A 15,511-nucleotide genomic window follows, 5' to 3' on the forward strand; every position below is an offset into this window, starting at 1 on the left:
ATAGCAGTTAACAGACTATTTTAGAGTCAGTTGGGACCAACATGGAGATATGAAATGTGGTTCAAAGTTTATACATCTTCTAAACATACACTGTGTGGCACACTATAAGCTTCGGCTTATCACTAACCACAGTACCCCTACATTCTGCAGGCCTACAACTGTCCCACACCACTCTATAGTAGCTCAAAATGTACGTTTCCTACAAGCCACTTCTCTGATAGTTTGCCCATGTGTGACGACAGTGTGAGGATGCAATGTGGGTGTCATGATAGTGGAACAGAAGTGTGAACATGAGCAGTGTGGTTTCTCTCATTTCCTGTTCTGAGAGCGAGTATGTGACAGTTACTGAATTCAAAGACAACAGAGGAGGAGAAACGATAGAGGAGACAACAGGCTGCTGGGTTCTTTGAACATTTTCAGGTTTGTTTTTGCTGTTCACACTCACAAGGTTTCATCCGTGGAGAGCTGTGTGGTTTTGGTCTTCTCTTGACCTATAGTGTGTTGTGAGTGATCTGTCTCAGCTCTGTGTCAGCAGCCTTCTCATACATTGAGATGACACACTACAGCTAGTTTCTGCTTAAGGTGAAGCAGAACTCATGCTTTATATACATAAAGTAGGACTTCATACTACAGGTGTTTGAATGTCAGGCTTAATTTCCTTCATTCAATTCATACTGAAAGTCATGCTTGCTGTCCTCATTTCTCTAGAGTCAAAGCTGAATGCACTGCATCCTGTTTTGACACACCCATAACCAATCATGCTTACTTTAAGAATCTGATGGAATGATACTGTCTTATTCTGAATCCTGCAGTTGAAGTTCATCCACCAAAATGGAGATCCAAAAAGACCTCAGGATGAGACGACCTCAGATGGAGAGTTACGACCAAAAGCTGGAACAACGGGCAGCAAAACATGAGTTCTTGAGAGATCGCAACAATGTGACGACATGTCGCAGCCCAGGACACAAGCTGGAGGCAGACTGGAAGAGTGAGATGCAGCAGAAAAGACAGATAGAGTTCCAGAGAAGGAGACAGATTGTCCAGGCTGCCACTCATCAGACTGATGAAAAGCAGTCAAACAAGGAGACCAAAGTCACGATGAGGACCAACAGGCAGAGAGTGCCTCTCATCCACAGACAGTCCCTCATATCAGCAGAGGATCTGGGGATCACCTGGCCAGATGTACACTCCATCGGGAAGGTAAGCACATAATACTGGGCGGCAGGTAGCCTAGCAGTTAGGAGCATTTGGCCTGTAACCGAAAGGTTTTAGGTTTGAATCCCGAGCCGACTAGGTGAAAGATCTGTCGATACGCTCCTTCCTGTGAGTCGCTGTAGATAAGAGCGTCTGCTAAATGACAACATTTTTAAATGTAATACACATTACGTGCGTGACATTATTTTATTATATGTATCTTAATACACAAATACTGGAATATTCCGTTTGGTCAAACACAAAATGAGTGTCACAGACGCAAAACTGTTTGACCAGGCGACATGGATCACCTCACCACCACTGCATGGGGCAGGAGGGAAAAACAAAATAGGGCAGGTTCACTCTGACGTCTCACCACAGCAGCCTTCACTGAGGAAGAGTATGGATGTCAGAGATCAAGGTAAAATTGGACTCACTGGAGATCCTTATTCTTTAATTGATGGAGGTTGGACACCCATGGCTGTATTGTCAATCATCAAACTTGAATTTCAACATACTTTTTAAATTTGAACACCGAGTTTGTTGGTGAATTTCGTGATCTTCCTCTGTCCCTCTTAGTAGTTAAACAGGACCAGAGTGGCCTAGTAATGTTAACCAGGCAGCTCCAACAAAGGAATGCCTGCTGTCAGACAGAGTAAGTACAGTAAGCTACTGACCTCAACATGAAGACACTGATCTGTTTAACTGTTTTATCTCTGTCATGTACTGCATGTATAACACTTTGACCTCTGACCCCCCACTCATTTCCTGTCATTCACAGGCATGGCTATAGCACTGTGAAGGAGATAGTAAGTAACTCCAATGTGCTGCATCTCTGTAATGTTTTGGGTAGATTCTAATTCAAATGTGAGCCACAGCAATGAATCACAGTTCTCATCTACACAATCATTCATCATTCTGCCATGAGGCCACATTCCCATAAAGTTGTGAAGAAGGCATCACTATCAGTTGTGTTGCATAGAAACGTAGAGATAGATGTTATGATATTTGAACTATCATGGGTGCGACATACATAGTCAACCACCCATTATAACTACATATATGATGTCCTTTCTTGCTCCACGTTGGGAATATCTTTTATGACTATTGTGAAAAATCTCTCTCCCTCTCCTCTATGTAGGACCTCGTTCAACTCTCTGAGTATCTACAGGTGTGTAATCCTGCTGACTCCTTAGATTGCTGCAAGTGCTTCTATATTGGAATCTGTAATGATAATACATAGAATTGAGACATGCCATTTAGTCAGAACCTTACTTGTATTATGGTGCATCTCTTTCCATAGGAGGCTCTGCGGCGAGAGGATTCTCTGAAACAGAAGCTTGCTCTACTGCAGCACACCACCTCTACTCTACTGCTCTCACAGGACAATGTCTGGAAGGTTAGGACCTGGATCTCTTATACACTGATGTGATTACTGTATTTCTATATCATACTCTGTTTCATGAAGTTGACAGTAGGTTGGTGCAGTGTGTCATAGAGGTTGACACGGGAGCCAAAATGAATTCCTGTCCCGTCTTGTTTTTTCCCCTGTGCTGCACTGATCCCACAACAGTTATATAACCCCTGACCTTTGCTGTCCCTTCCCATTTAAAATCACTCCCATTCTGTGCTCATTTTTGCACCCAGAAATATAGGCTATTGTGTTTGTTTACTAACTATTCAAAATAATGTCAGTAACATGAGACTGTGATATGTTAACTTGCCTATTTTAGTTAAATGCACTGATTGTTGGCCTAAATTGCTCTGGATAAGAACATATTCTAAACGACCTAAATGTTTATCGATTAATAAGGCTGAAGGATGATGACAGAGACCCCACCAGGATGGTCTACACATAACAGCACCGGCATAAATCTGTAGCCTACAGTTGAGCTCTGCGCACATATGAACATTTACAACACATTCAAATGTATAACATGAACATTGAACAAATTATAATAACCCGTGTGGCAGTACTGCATAGGTCAATCTATTTTTATTTCACTCTTCACCTTAGATGGCACAGGATTAGTTAAATACTTGAACAATTGGGCTTGACTGGAAAGTGAGTTGAGCAGCTATGTCGCTTCAGCTCGATTTGATTAAACTGCAGCATTTTTTACAAGCCATGTATACTGGAGCGAGGCGCGAGGGTGAGCCGACTGAAGGGGAGGGGGGAATGACATTTTTGTATTGATTTTTACTTTTATTGACACGCTTTACAGCGTGATTTAAATTTAGCGGAGGCTGCATTCACGGTCAACGCTGCACATGTCGGCTCAATCTGAAATGACCTTTACATTTCTATCGCGGAAGCGTTACAGATTGAATAGAGCCCTAAATGAGGTAATAGGCTACAGCGTTCGGCACAGTGATATGGTTGAAGACTGACTGTGGTTTCAGAGTCGAGTTCACAGCGTTTCCACCCTCATTCTACTGGAGACTACCCTGCGTCCTGTCACTGAGAAGCTGAGAAAGAAACACATGAGAAACATACAGACAAAAAAGAAAGGGCACAATAGCCATTTGCCACCATCTACCAGTTCCTATCCTCAGTACATCTCATATTTCTCTACCCTCACAGGTCTGTTGCAAAGAGGACAAGATGAAGGGAAAGATTGGGGCACTAGAGTCACAGCTGAAGATCTGTGTGCAGGTGTGTTCAGGAGCAATGTCTGTACCTACACTATCATTCAAAAGTTTGGAGTCACTTAGAAATGTCCTTGTTTTTCATTTTTACTTTTTTTTGTCCATTAAAATACCATAAAATTGATCAGAAATACAGTGTAGACATTGCTAATGTTGTAAATGACTATTGTAGCTGGAAATGGAATATCTACATAGGCATACAGAGGCCCATTATCAGCAACCATCACACCTGTGTTCCAATGACACGTTGTGTTAGCTAATCCAAGTTTATCATTTTAAAAGGCTAATTGATCATTAAACCCTTTTGCAATTATGTTAGCACAGCTGAAAACTGTTGTGCTGACTAAAGAAGTAATAAAACTGGCCTTCTTTAGACTAGTTGAGTATCTGGAGCATCAGCATTTGTGGGTTCGATTACAGGCTCAAAATGTCTAGAAACAAAGAACTTTATTCTGAAACTCGTCATTCTATTCTTGTTCTGAGAAATGAAGGCTATTCCATGCGAGAAACTGCCAACAAACTGAAGATCTCATACAACGCTGTGTACTACTCCCTTCACAGAACAACGCAAACTGGCTCTAAACAGAATAGAAAGAGGAGTGGGAGGCCCCGGTGCACAACTGAGCAAGAGGACAAGTACATTAGAGTGTCTAGTTTGAGAAACAGATGCCTCACAAGTCCTCAACTGACAGCTTCATTAAATAGTACCCGCATTGTATGAGATCTTCAGTTTGTTGGCAATGTCTCGCATGGAATAGCCTTCATTTCTCAGAACAAGTATAGACTGACAAGTTTGATAAGAAAGTTATTTGTTTCTGGCCATTTTGAGCCTGTAATCTTACCCACAAAAGCTGATACTGAACTAGTCTAAAGAAGGCCAGTTTTATTGCTTCTTTAATCAGAACACCAGTTTTCAGCTGTGCTAACATAATTGCAAAAGGGTTTCCTAATGATCAATTAGCCTTTTAAAATGATCAACTTGAATTAGCTAACACAACGTGCCATTGGAATACAGGCGTGATGGTTGCAGATATTGGGCATCTGTACACCTATGTAGATATTACATTAAAAATCATCTGTTTCCAGCTACAATAGTCATTTACAACATTAGCAATGTCTACACTGCATTTCTGATCAATTTGATGTTATTTTAATGGACATTTCTTTAAAAAACAAGGACATTTATAAGTGACCCCAAACTTTTGAACGGTAGTGTATATAACTTACAGTATGAATGTACATACAAAATCACCACCAGGCTGAAACACCAAAGAGCAATCATTATTCTCCTCTTCCTCAGAGGTTGTCCAGGGATGGAGCCAAGAAGCTGCTGCTACAGTCGGAGCAGCAGAGGCAGGAGCTGGAGGAGATGGCCGTGGCCTCACTCCAGAGGGTCACTGACCAAAAAAACAAGGCCCAGGACAGGGCTCACAGCCTGGAAGTAAGGGGTCAGACAGGGCTGCACTCTGGATAATGCATAATAGCACTGTGTTCAATTGGTATTTTCCTATTACAGTCAATTATTAATTTAATTCATGTAATTGATTTGCAAAATATGAGATTATTTTGTTTCAAATGATTATGAAGGGATGTCACAGGAGTTTCACTGTGTGTGTGTACTTTGTGTGTCCAACAGATGGCACTGCAGACTGCCCAGGTTGAGTCATCACAGTGCCGAGAGCGCTATGAGGAAGAGAGGAGGAAATGCACCCAGCTGAGGACTTCTCTGGTGCATAACATAGACCATATAAACCTATTACAGAGCCAACTAGAGGTATGCACGCATGCACACACACGCTATATTTTATGAGAGTGAAATAATATATGCTTTAAATAGTATCATGTATCTCCCTGTGCATTCAGAAAGTGATGGGACAGGATGCAACTCTGGAGAGTCAGCTGCTGCAGCACCGACACACTGAGGCTGAGCTCCACCTCAAGATCAACCTCCTAGAGGACAACCTCCACACCTGCAGGACACAACTAGAGACATGGAGACAGCAGCAGCAAGACACCATGAAACAGCAGGAGATTGTCAGAGGACAGCAACAGGACTCCATAGGTATAGTACAGTCGTGGCCAAAAGTTTTGAGAATGACACAAATATAAATTTTCACAAAGTCTGCTTCCGCAGTTTGTATGATGGCAATTTGCATATACTCCAGAATGTTATAAAGAGTGATCAGATGAATTGTCCCTCTTTGCCATGCAAATGAACTGAATCGCCAAAAAACATTTCCACTGCATTTCAGCCCTGCCATAAAAAGGACCAGCTGACATCATGTCAGTGATTCTCTCGTTAACACAGGTGAGTGTTGACGAGGACAAGGCAGGAGATCACTCTGTCATGCTGATTGAGTTCGAATAACAGACTGGAAGCTTCAAAAGGAGGGTGGGTGCTTGGAATCATTGTTCTTCCTCTGTCAACCATGGTTACCTGCAAGGAAACACCTGCTGCCATCATCATTGCTTTGCACAAAAAGGGCTTCACAGGCAAGGATATTGCTGCCAGTAAGATTGCACCTAAATCAACCATTTATCAGATCATCAAGAACTTCAAGGTGAGCGGTTCAATTGTTGTGAAGAAGGCTTCAGGACACCCAAGAAAGTCCAGCAAGCACCAGGACCGTCTCCTAAAGTTGATTCAGCTGTGGGATCGGGGCACCACCAGTACAGAGCTTGCTCAGGAATGGCAGCAGGCAGGTGTGAGTGCATCTGCACGCACAGTGAGGTGAGGACTTTTTGAGGATGGCCTGGTGTCTCAAGAAGGGCAGCAAAGAAGCCACTTCTCTCCAGGAAAAACATCAGGGACATACTGATATTCTGCAAAAGGTACAGGGATTGGACTGCTGAGGACTGGGGTAAAGGAATTTGCTCTGATAAATCCCCTTTCCAATTGTTTCGGGCATCTGGGAAAAAAAAGCTTGTCCGGAGAAGACAAGGTGAGCGCTACCATCAGTCCTGTGTCATGCCAACAGTAAAGCATCCTGAGACCATTCATGTGTGGGGTTGCTTCTCAGCCAAGGGAGTGGGCTCACTCACAATTTTGCCTAAGAACACAGCCATGAATAAAGAATGGTACCAACACATCCTCCGAGAGCAACTTCTCCCAACCATCCAGGAACAGTTTGGTGATGAACAATGCCTTTTCCAGCATGATGGAGCAACTTACCATAAGGCAAAAGTGATAACTAAGTGGCTCAGGGAACATAACATCGATATTTTGGGTCCATGGCCAGGAAACTCCCCATACCTTAATCCCATTGAGAATTTGTGGTCAATCCTGAAGAGGCGTGTAGACAAACAAAAACCCACAAATTCTGACAAACTCCAAGCACTGATTATGCAAGAATGGGCTGCCATCAGTCAGGATGTGGCCCAGAAGTTAATTGACAGCATGCCAGGGCGGATTGCAGAGGTCTTGAAAAAGAAGGGTCAACACTGCAAATATTGACTCTTTGCATCAACTTCATGTAATTGTCAATAAAAGCCTTTGACACTTATGCAATGCTTGTAATTATACTTCAGTATTCCATAGTAACATCTGACAAATATCTAAAGACAGAGGCAGCAGACTTTGTGAAAATTAATTTGTCATTCTGAAAACTTTTGGCCACGACTGTACATTATATATCCACTAGCAGATTTAAATAAAAGTTGGATTGCATAAATTACTATAGTAGGTCAAAGTAGTTTTAAATGCTAATTTGACCATGATATTTATTAGTCTGTAAATGTGTTGACATCAATAGAGCATTCCTTGGATGAGCAGTTTCAGCCAGCCATGTCACACCACAGCAACAAGAAACAAAGCATGATGGAAGTCAATGTCAAAAGGAGAGAGGTCAGAATTTGTCTACAATTCCCTTTCATCTTAGTCATGTCAAACCCAGAGCACAATCAATCACTTTCTGTCCCCACTGTCTTCATCCTGTATGTCTCCAACATTTTTATTGGCTCTGCTCGATTTTAATCCTATATTAACTTGATACTGATGGAATCTTTCTTTTTCCACCAAGAGACGTTGTTGTCCCTCGTTCATCCTGACCCTGTTCGTGGTAGTAATGGTGGTGGCCATTTTGACATTGTTACTGGCCAATATCCCCACGACAAGAAATCAGCTGTGGGACCTTTACCAAGTACTACAGGAACACACAGAGAACTACCTCTATGACATGGCATTACCACAGCATTGCTATAGGCCCATATGACAAGACCTGGGAACTGAACAAACCTCTGAAGAACTTGCTCTAAAGGGTTTGGGGAAATACAGTATGTTCTATGTATTTTTACATCACACTGGATGTCATTTTTCTTCGCCATCGTAAATAGCTTTGCATCTTGAAGTCAATTTGTATTCATAATCATGCGTTATGGTTACTGCCTCATGTTCATGGTTACTTGTTGTATTCTCTCAGTCAAGTACATGTCCTCAGTATAGTTGACACATTTGCTACTTTATAACTGGACAGTAAAACAGATTTTTTAAATAACTGACCGCTTTGCTAGTTTTGGACATTTTTATTTCAAAAAAAGGAAAATACAAATCATTAGACAGAAAAAGAGTTGAGATCCTTTCTAACATTAAGTGCACACCCCTTATACTATTTTCATAAGCCAAAACAAATAGTTAATTCCATATAATGATAAGTGTAGGATATACATGTGGAAAATCAACATTTAAATGATTTTCTCTACTAGTGCCTTTAAATGATCTCCACAAAAAACGAAGTTATAGTAAACTGTTCACATACCTAGCAGGACCAGTTAGAATCACATGAAGCAATGGATCTCAACAGTCATGGGCGGTAGGTAGTCTAGCAGTTAAGAGCCAGTAACTGAAAGGTCGCTGGTTCAAATCCCAAGCCGACCAGGTGAAAAATCTGTTGATGTGCCCTTGTGAAAGGCACTTAACCCTGATTGCTCCTGTAAGTCGCTCTGGATAAGTGTGTCTGCTAAATGACCTAAAATGCAAAATGTCACACAGATACTTTTTCTTTATATTGTTTATAATAAACGGATAACAAAATATATGTATGCATCACTTATTGATAAAAGTTCAACTAAATCTACTGAAATGCATTAGCACTCAAACAGGTAGCCAACATGAGAACGAGATCATGTTTTATGAACAACAAGGACCAGGACAAAGCTTGATGATTATTCAGAAGTCACTGACTGTATTGTGTAACTGGCGACCAGGGTTATGTCTGTAACTCATTGACGATGTTCAATGTTGACTTGCAGCCTACAGGACTTTGACCCATAATGCTGCTCTAGTTCAAGGCCCTAGAGCTTACAACTGCAGACAGACACTATCATCACACCATGTTTTATTGACTGCCACAGTATAATTACAATGCCTGGTAGCAGCATTTACCACAATATATACACATGGACCAACGAACCCTATAATAGACCATAATAACAAAAGGGGGAAAATAAGCTAAATCGATGTGATCCCTCTCCCTATTCTGATGAACATGCCTCTATAAACATAAGTACTAGTTTGCTGATTATAGATCCCCTTTTGGACCAGCAGTAGAGAGGCAGCAGTGTCCAGACAGAGCTGTGTGTGTGTGTGTGTGTGTGTGTGTGTGTGTGTGTGTGTGTGTGTGTGTGTGTGAGAGACTAACTGGCCTGGTAGGCCCGTGGTGGACTAGGCTACTTCACTGGGCATGCAGGGCCTGGGGCAGGTGCATGCTGGCTCCTGGGGCCAGAGCCTGAGGCCAGCCTTCCTGGCCCTGGTGGGTCTGCAGCAGGCGGTACAGCTGCTTCAGGTGGGTAACGATGTTGTCCTTGATGTCTGGGATGGAGATCTGCAGGCGCACGCTGCCGCTGTCGAAGGAGCGCATGCAGTCGCCTGAGAACATCTCAGTGATCATACGGGCTACCACAGGAATGATCTGGAGGGGAGCAGAGGGCCAAAGACGAGGCAGTTACAGCTAAGGGACTCAACAAAACATACATGCTTGAGGGTCAATTCAACATGTTAAAATAATGAAAAACAAATATTTAAATTAGTTTTCTATGAATCATTGCATCCTGATACAAAGACAGTCTCGTACCTGCACCATGATGAGCTTCTTCTCTTTGGGTCTGCTGTCAGGCCACTCCTCTCCAAAGCACAGGTTGATGTCGAACTGAGGAGGGCTGGCCGACTGGCCCCTCTGATGGGCTATCACATCTGCATACAAACCATCACAATCATATCACATAGCAATTCAGTCTCACAGCACACATGCAATAACAGCTACAGTACATGCCACACTAACAATACCGCATAAGGGCCCTGCCTAAAACACTATAAACACAAGAAAGCTGTGTGAAGAGTCTATGCTAAGAGAATCGGAGTCACTGCTTACCGCTGAGAAAGGACTCCAGACAGAACAGCTTGATCTTCCTCTGCCTCTCTATGAGGTTGGGTGCTTTGGGGTTGGGGGCGCAGGGGCCTGACCAGTACACCTTGCATTGGCAGAGGCGGATGGCATAGATGTCATGGCCGCTGATCTCCAGGACGAGGCCTCGGTCCATGACGTCCAGCAGGCGGTTGGTGAAGACCCTCTGCGTGTCGTTGGCGATGTGCTCAGTAGAGGGGAACCTCAGCTGCTCCAGGCTGATAGGGCCAAACAGCTCCTCCTGGTTGACCATGGGACCTAGGTCCCCGTAAAAAAGCCTACAGCCCTGGGGGTTACTGACCGTCATGGCTGGACACACCTCCTTACCCCGGTACTGGAACTGTACCTCCAGGTCTGTCACTGAGGGAGAGACAAAGAAACACATGAAGATAAAGAGAGTCACTCATTGGTTGTCTGTATGGATGCTGTGTATGCAGTCCTATATTTATCTAATGGAGGAGTTTGTTTGTGTAAGTGTACTCACTAGGCAAGGAGCTGATCCACATCTCTGGGGAGGCGAACATCACGTCAGGCATGGGAGGGGGAGGCATGTCCAGTGGGGGGGGGGGCGCCATCTCCAGGGGCGAAGGCTGCATCTCTACATCCAAAGGCTCCTCTTTGGGCCACAGCTTAACTTCCTCTTTGGGCCACACTTCAACTGATGGGGGGCAGCTGGGGGGTTGGAGGGGCGATACAGACCCCGGTGGTGGAGACCACATAAGAGCGGGGCTGGTGCCTGATTGGTTACAGAGAAACAAAGCATGATTAGCCGACATACCAAAAACCATACTGGGATATTGGAATCAAAACTGGGGGTAAGCCAAACAAAAAGGGGGGCAGGGGGTTGTTCTTGGACCAGGCAAGTTAGAAAACATTATCTAGAGGCTAGATCTGGACTGCTATGTGGTCTAGGATGAATGATGTGGTAAAAATGAAGAATTAGTATTAGAGGGGGACTCAGAGATATTTGACATGACTAACCGTTGGATGTTGGATAAGGAGGGAGGGGCTCTGAGCCATCTGATTCATCTTCATCCCCATCATTTGGTGTCCAAGACCCAGGGTCTGAAGATCCTGAGGAGAGAGAGAGAGAAATGAGAAGGAGAGCAAGGGATGGCAAAAGTTTAAAAACGTTTCAGAGCTGCTACCAAACCTGACAAGTGACTGTAAATAATCATATATCTACTATGGTTGTATAAATATTATATTTTTATGTCATCGATGGCCAGTTACCTGGGTTACTGAGGGGCTGCGGGAGGTCGCAGATGTCGTAGATCTTCAGGGGGTTCATGGGGACTTCTTTGGTGCCGTCGTAGACAAGGTTGAACTCTCTGCTCTTGTTGAGGGCGCAGCGGAGCTGAGCTTTCCACTTGGCAGGGTCAGGATCATCAATACCCTCCTGGAACTTTCCGGTCTCTACCGCCCAGGCCTGGTACAGGAGAGAGAGGAAACAGATGAAGAATACATTCAGAGAAAATAGTTAACATCGACCTTACTTTACTCACTGTTGATCCAGCCACAACCAGTTCACCTGCCAACACATTAACCCACATGTATCATTTCACAAACTGTTACAGAGATGTGCTTTACTCACCTTAAAAATAGTGTTTTCTTCCTCGTGCTGGGGGGTGTGCCGTGTAGCGTGTTTCCAGGGGATCCTGAAGCGCTTATTGTCTCGGTCAATCCACACCAGGCCTGGGTAGAACCCACTGTCCACCTGGGCCACTAGCCAGGGCTTGAGCCGGACACGCCGCGGGGTCAATGCCATGCTTATTGTCTGGGGAGGGGGCCACAATGGATATTTACTATCCATATGGTACACTTATGTGGACATCCTGACCAATATATCTCAAAACAGTTCTACTAGAAGCACTGTATCTGAAAAACGGTGCTGTAAGGGCATGACATAACACAACTTGTCTGAGGCAGGCACAAGATGACCAATATTACATGGCTACCAAGATTTCAAACATAGACTTGGACCACTTTGAGAGGCAAACATTAAAATGTAGTGGCTTCGGGTCAGTCTACAGGTCAGTTTATTTAATTACTCTACTCAGACCTCAAAACACCCAGAATAACATGCAATGTCACTGATTTACAGCTATTACTAAAGGTCCTCCCAAAACTGCATATGGTTGGTCTGCAGGACATGGTTGTTACACAGGTCAGTTGAGCATGGAACGTAAATAAAGCAATGTCCAACGTTAATACATTAATTCAAATGAATGAACCATAAAGTGGACTTCTTCCCAGCAAACAATCCAATAGGATAGGCTACAGACTATTGTAACATGTTGTATGTTATGCCTGCAACCACTTGCTCTCACTGTAAATTCGAGCAACATACGAAAGACCAGTGGATACTTTTTTTCACAAAGAAATTGTTAGTAATGATTTCAATTATTATTATTTTTTAATCAAGTTACGAACTTAAAACTATTTAATGGTTGCAAACAAACCAAATCTAGGATACCGCTGTGAAACGTACCTGCTGTTGAACGTGACCAGGAAGTAGAATACTTTCGATCTGGGAAAAGGTAGAACCCCAAGCTTCTGGAAAATATTATTCTCCAAAACGTTGGAACTTCTATGTCCTTTGCAATCCAGGTAAACGTATAGATGACCCACAGATACTTCTTATCACGGGAGAACAATTCTGATAATTTCCCGAGCAGGCCGAGCAGTTTACGCCTTTTCCGCTTCCCTTAACGAAACTCAGGTAGAGCCGTGACGTCACACACGTTTCACTCTGGCACACCTTTCCAGTTTATGTCGCGTTCAAGTGCTAGTCAGTACAGGGAAACGTGGACATTTCCGACTTGCTAACTGGTGGAACGCGGCACGTGTATAACTATAACCAGTTAGCAAATTGGACATGTCAGAGTTCGTAGATCCGATTAGCACTTGAATGTGGCACCACTTTCGGTGGAGCCTTCTTGTGACAATGATGACCAAATGACTCATAATATTTGTCAGAATTTTGTTAACATATGATCTGTAAATCGCTATATGTGTTTGTTGTTTGAAACAATTCAAAAGCAATTTGAAATAAGCAGTTTGGAGTTTGTTGTTATTTAAGCATTAAGGCCCGATGAGGTGTGATATATGGCCAATGGTTTTCTTAAGCACGAAGCAACGGCAACGTGGAGTGCCTGTTTACAGCCATTAGCCGTGGTCTATTGGTCATATACCACAAGCCCCTGAGGTGCCTTATTGCTATTATAAACTGGTTACAAACGTAATTAGAACAGTAAAAATATTTTGGGGGGTCATACCAATGATATACATTCTGATATACCACAGCTTTCACCCAACCAGCATTCAGGGCTCAAACCACCCAGTTTATAATTAAGCAATAAGGTACGAGGATGTGTGGCATATGGACAATATACCATGGCTAAGTGCTGATCATATGCAAGACACAACTCGGACTACCTGGATACAGTCCTGGTATATTGGCCATATACCACAAACCCCAGAGGTGCCTTATTGCTGTTATAAACTGTTTACCAACATAATTAAAACTGTGCAAATATTTTTTTTTTGGGGGGGGGGGGGTCGTACTGGTGGTATATGGTCTGATATACCACGGCAATCAGCATTCAGGGCCGGAACCACCAGGTTTATAATTTCATTTAGCACACACCATGTGCCTTTTACGCATTTACACTGACAGTGAGGGGGTTCGATAAATCTCACCTGGGCGCCCATGTAGGTGTGTTTTGCAAAGGCTGAAGTTGATTGCATTCGATTCGGAACCAGGCTGCCTCTCGGGTGTGAGCCAGGTACCCTGTTCAAAGCCCACGGCGAAGTCGTCTCAAAACAAAAGTGAGATAATTAAGCACATGCAAAAGTGATTGCTTGGGATGAAAACACTTTATCTACCTTCCCACTAAAAATGTTTATTTTATGGATAAGATATGTTGTAAATGTCTGGATGATGCACCATGCTGCCTTGTTGACAAATTGACCGAGCAGCACAGATTACTGTTTGATTTAAGAATGCCTCCCTCCCTGCATTCGCCTGATGACATGACAGGCCTTTGCTCGGTTCCCCGCAGCTCAGCATAATCCAATCCGCATGTTGTTACTCATCCATTACAAGTTTTACTGTATACACGTTGTTACTCATCCATTACAAGTTTTACTGTATACACATTGTTACTCATCCATTACAAGTTTTACTGTATACACGTTGTTACTCATCCATTACAAGTTTTACTGTATACACGTTGTTACTCATCCATTACAAGTTTTACTGTATACACGTTGTTACTCGTCCATTACAAGTTTTACTGTATACACGTTGTTACTCATCCATTACAAGTTTTACTGTATACACGTTGTTACTCATCCATTACAAGTTTTACTGTATACACGTTGTTACTCGTCCATTACAAGTTTTACTGTATACACGTTGTTACTCATCCATTACAAGTTTTACTGTATACACGTTGTTACTCATCCATTACGTTTTACTGTATACATGTTGTTACTCATCCGTTACAAGTTTTACTGTATACACGTTGTTACTCATCCATTACAAGTTTTACTGTATACACGTTGTTACTCATCCATTACAAGTTTTACTGTATACACGTTGTTACTCATCCATTACAAGTTTTACTGTATACACGTTGTTACTCATCCATTACAAGTTTTACTGTATACACGTTGTTACTCATCCGTTACAAGTTTTACTGTATACACGTTGTTACTCGTCCATTACAAGTTTTACTGTATACACGTTGTTACTCATCCATTACAAGTTTTACTGTATACACGTTGTTACTCATCCGTTACAAGTTTTACTGTATACACGTTGTTACTCATCCGTTACAAGTTTTACTGTATACACGTTGTTACTCATCCGTTACAAGTTTTGCTGTATACACGTTGTTACTCATCCGTTACAAGTTTTACTGTATACACGTTGTTACTCATCCATTACAAGTTTTACTGTATACACGTTGTTACTCGTCCATTACAAGTTTTACTGTATACACGTTGTTACTCGTCCATTACAAGTTTTACTGTATACACGTTGTTACTCATCCATTACAAGTTTTACTGTATACACGTTGTTACTCATCCATTACAAGTTTTACTGTATACACGTTGTTACTCATCCGTTACAAGTTTTACTGTATACACGTTGTTACTCATCCGTTACAAGTTTTACTGTATACACGTTGTTACTCATCCATTACAAGTTTTACTGTATACACGTTGTTACTCATCCATTACAAGTTTTACTGTATACACGT

General features: G+C 42.6%; 2 protein-coding genes across 6 annotated transcripts; one reads left to right on the forward strand and one right to left on the reverse strand.

The window, feature by feature from the left end:
- Positions 1-321: 321 nt before the first annotated feature.
- On the forward strand, positions 322-8,872 carry LOC106583070 (TRAF3-interacting JNK-activating modulator). Of its 5 annotated transcripts, none has more exons than XR_014382161.1 (13): positions 322-420; positions 813-1,200; positions 1,492-1,615; positions 1,774-1,849; positions 1,976-2,003; positions 2,336-2,365; positions 2,498-2,593; positions 3,779-3,850; positions 5,144-5,284; positions 5,480-5,617; positions 5,707-5,905; positions 6,096-7,687; positions 7,863-8,060. XR_014382161.1 is itself a non-coding variant. In XM_014166855.3 (13 exons), the coding sequence occupies exons 2-13, from the start codon at positions 832-834 to the stop codon at positions 8,052-8,054; spliced, it is 1,557 nt and encodes a 518-aa protein (XP_014022330.1). In that variant the 5' UTR covers positions 322-420; positions 813-831; the 3' UTR covers positions 8,055-8,872. The 5 variants fall into 5 exon arrangements, 4 of the variants coding, with proteins under 4 accessions (XP_014022330.1, XP_014022331.1, XP_045561263.1 ...); XM_014166855.3 differs by having other exon boundaries at positions 7,596-7,687; positions 7,863-8,872; XM_014166856.3 differs by having other exon boundaries at positions 1,777-1,849; positions 7,596-7,687; positions 7,863-8,872.
- LOC106583071 (interferon regulatory factor 6) lies at positions 8,345-12,992 on the reverse strand. The gene is made up of 8 exons (XM_014166857.3): positions 12,733-12,992; positions 11,836-12,018; positions 11,475-11,670; positions 11,223-11,315; positions 10,726-10,977; positions 10,209-10,601; positions 9,912-10,030; positions 8,345-9,749 (listed from the first exon to the last, which is right to left on the reverse strand). The coding sequence occupies exons 2-8, from the start codon at positions 12,007-12,009 to the stop codon at positions 9,513-9,515; spliced, it is 1,464 nt and encodes a 487-aa protein (XP_014022332.1). The 5' UTR covers positions 12,010-12,018; positions 12,733-12,992; the 3' UTR covers positions 8,345-9,512.
- Positions 12,993-15,511: the final 2,519 nt, after the last annotated feature.

Source organism: Salmo salar, chromosome 22 (assembly GCF_965601325.2).
Source record: "Salmo salar chromosome 22, fSalSal1, whole genome shotgun sequence".
NCBI classification, from domain to species: Eukaryota; Metazoa; Chordata; class Actinopteri; order Salmoniformes; family Salmonidae; genus Salmo; species Salmo salar.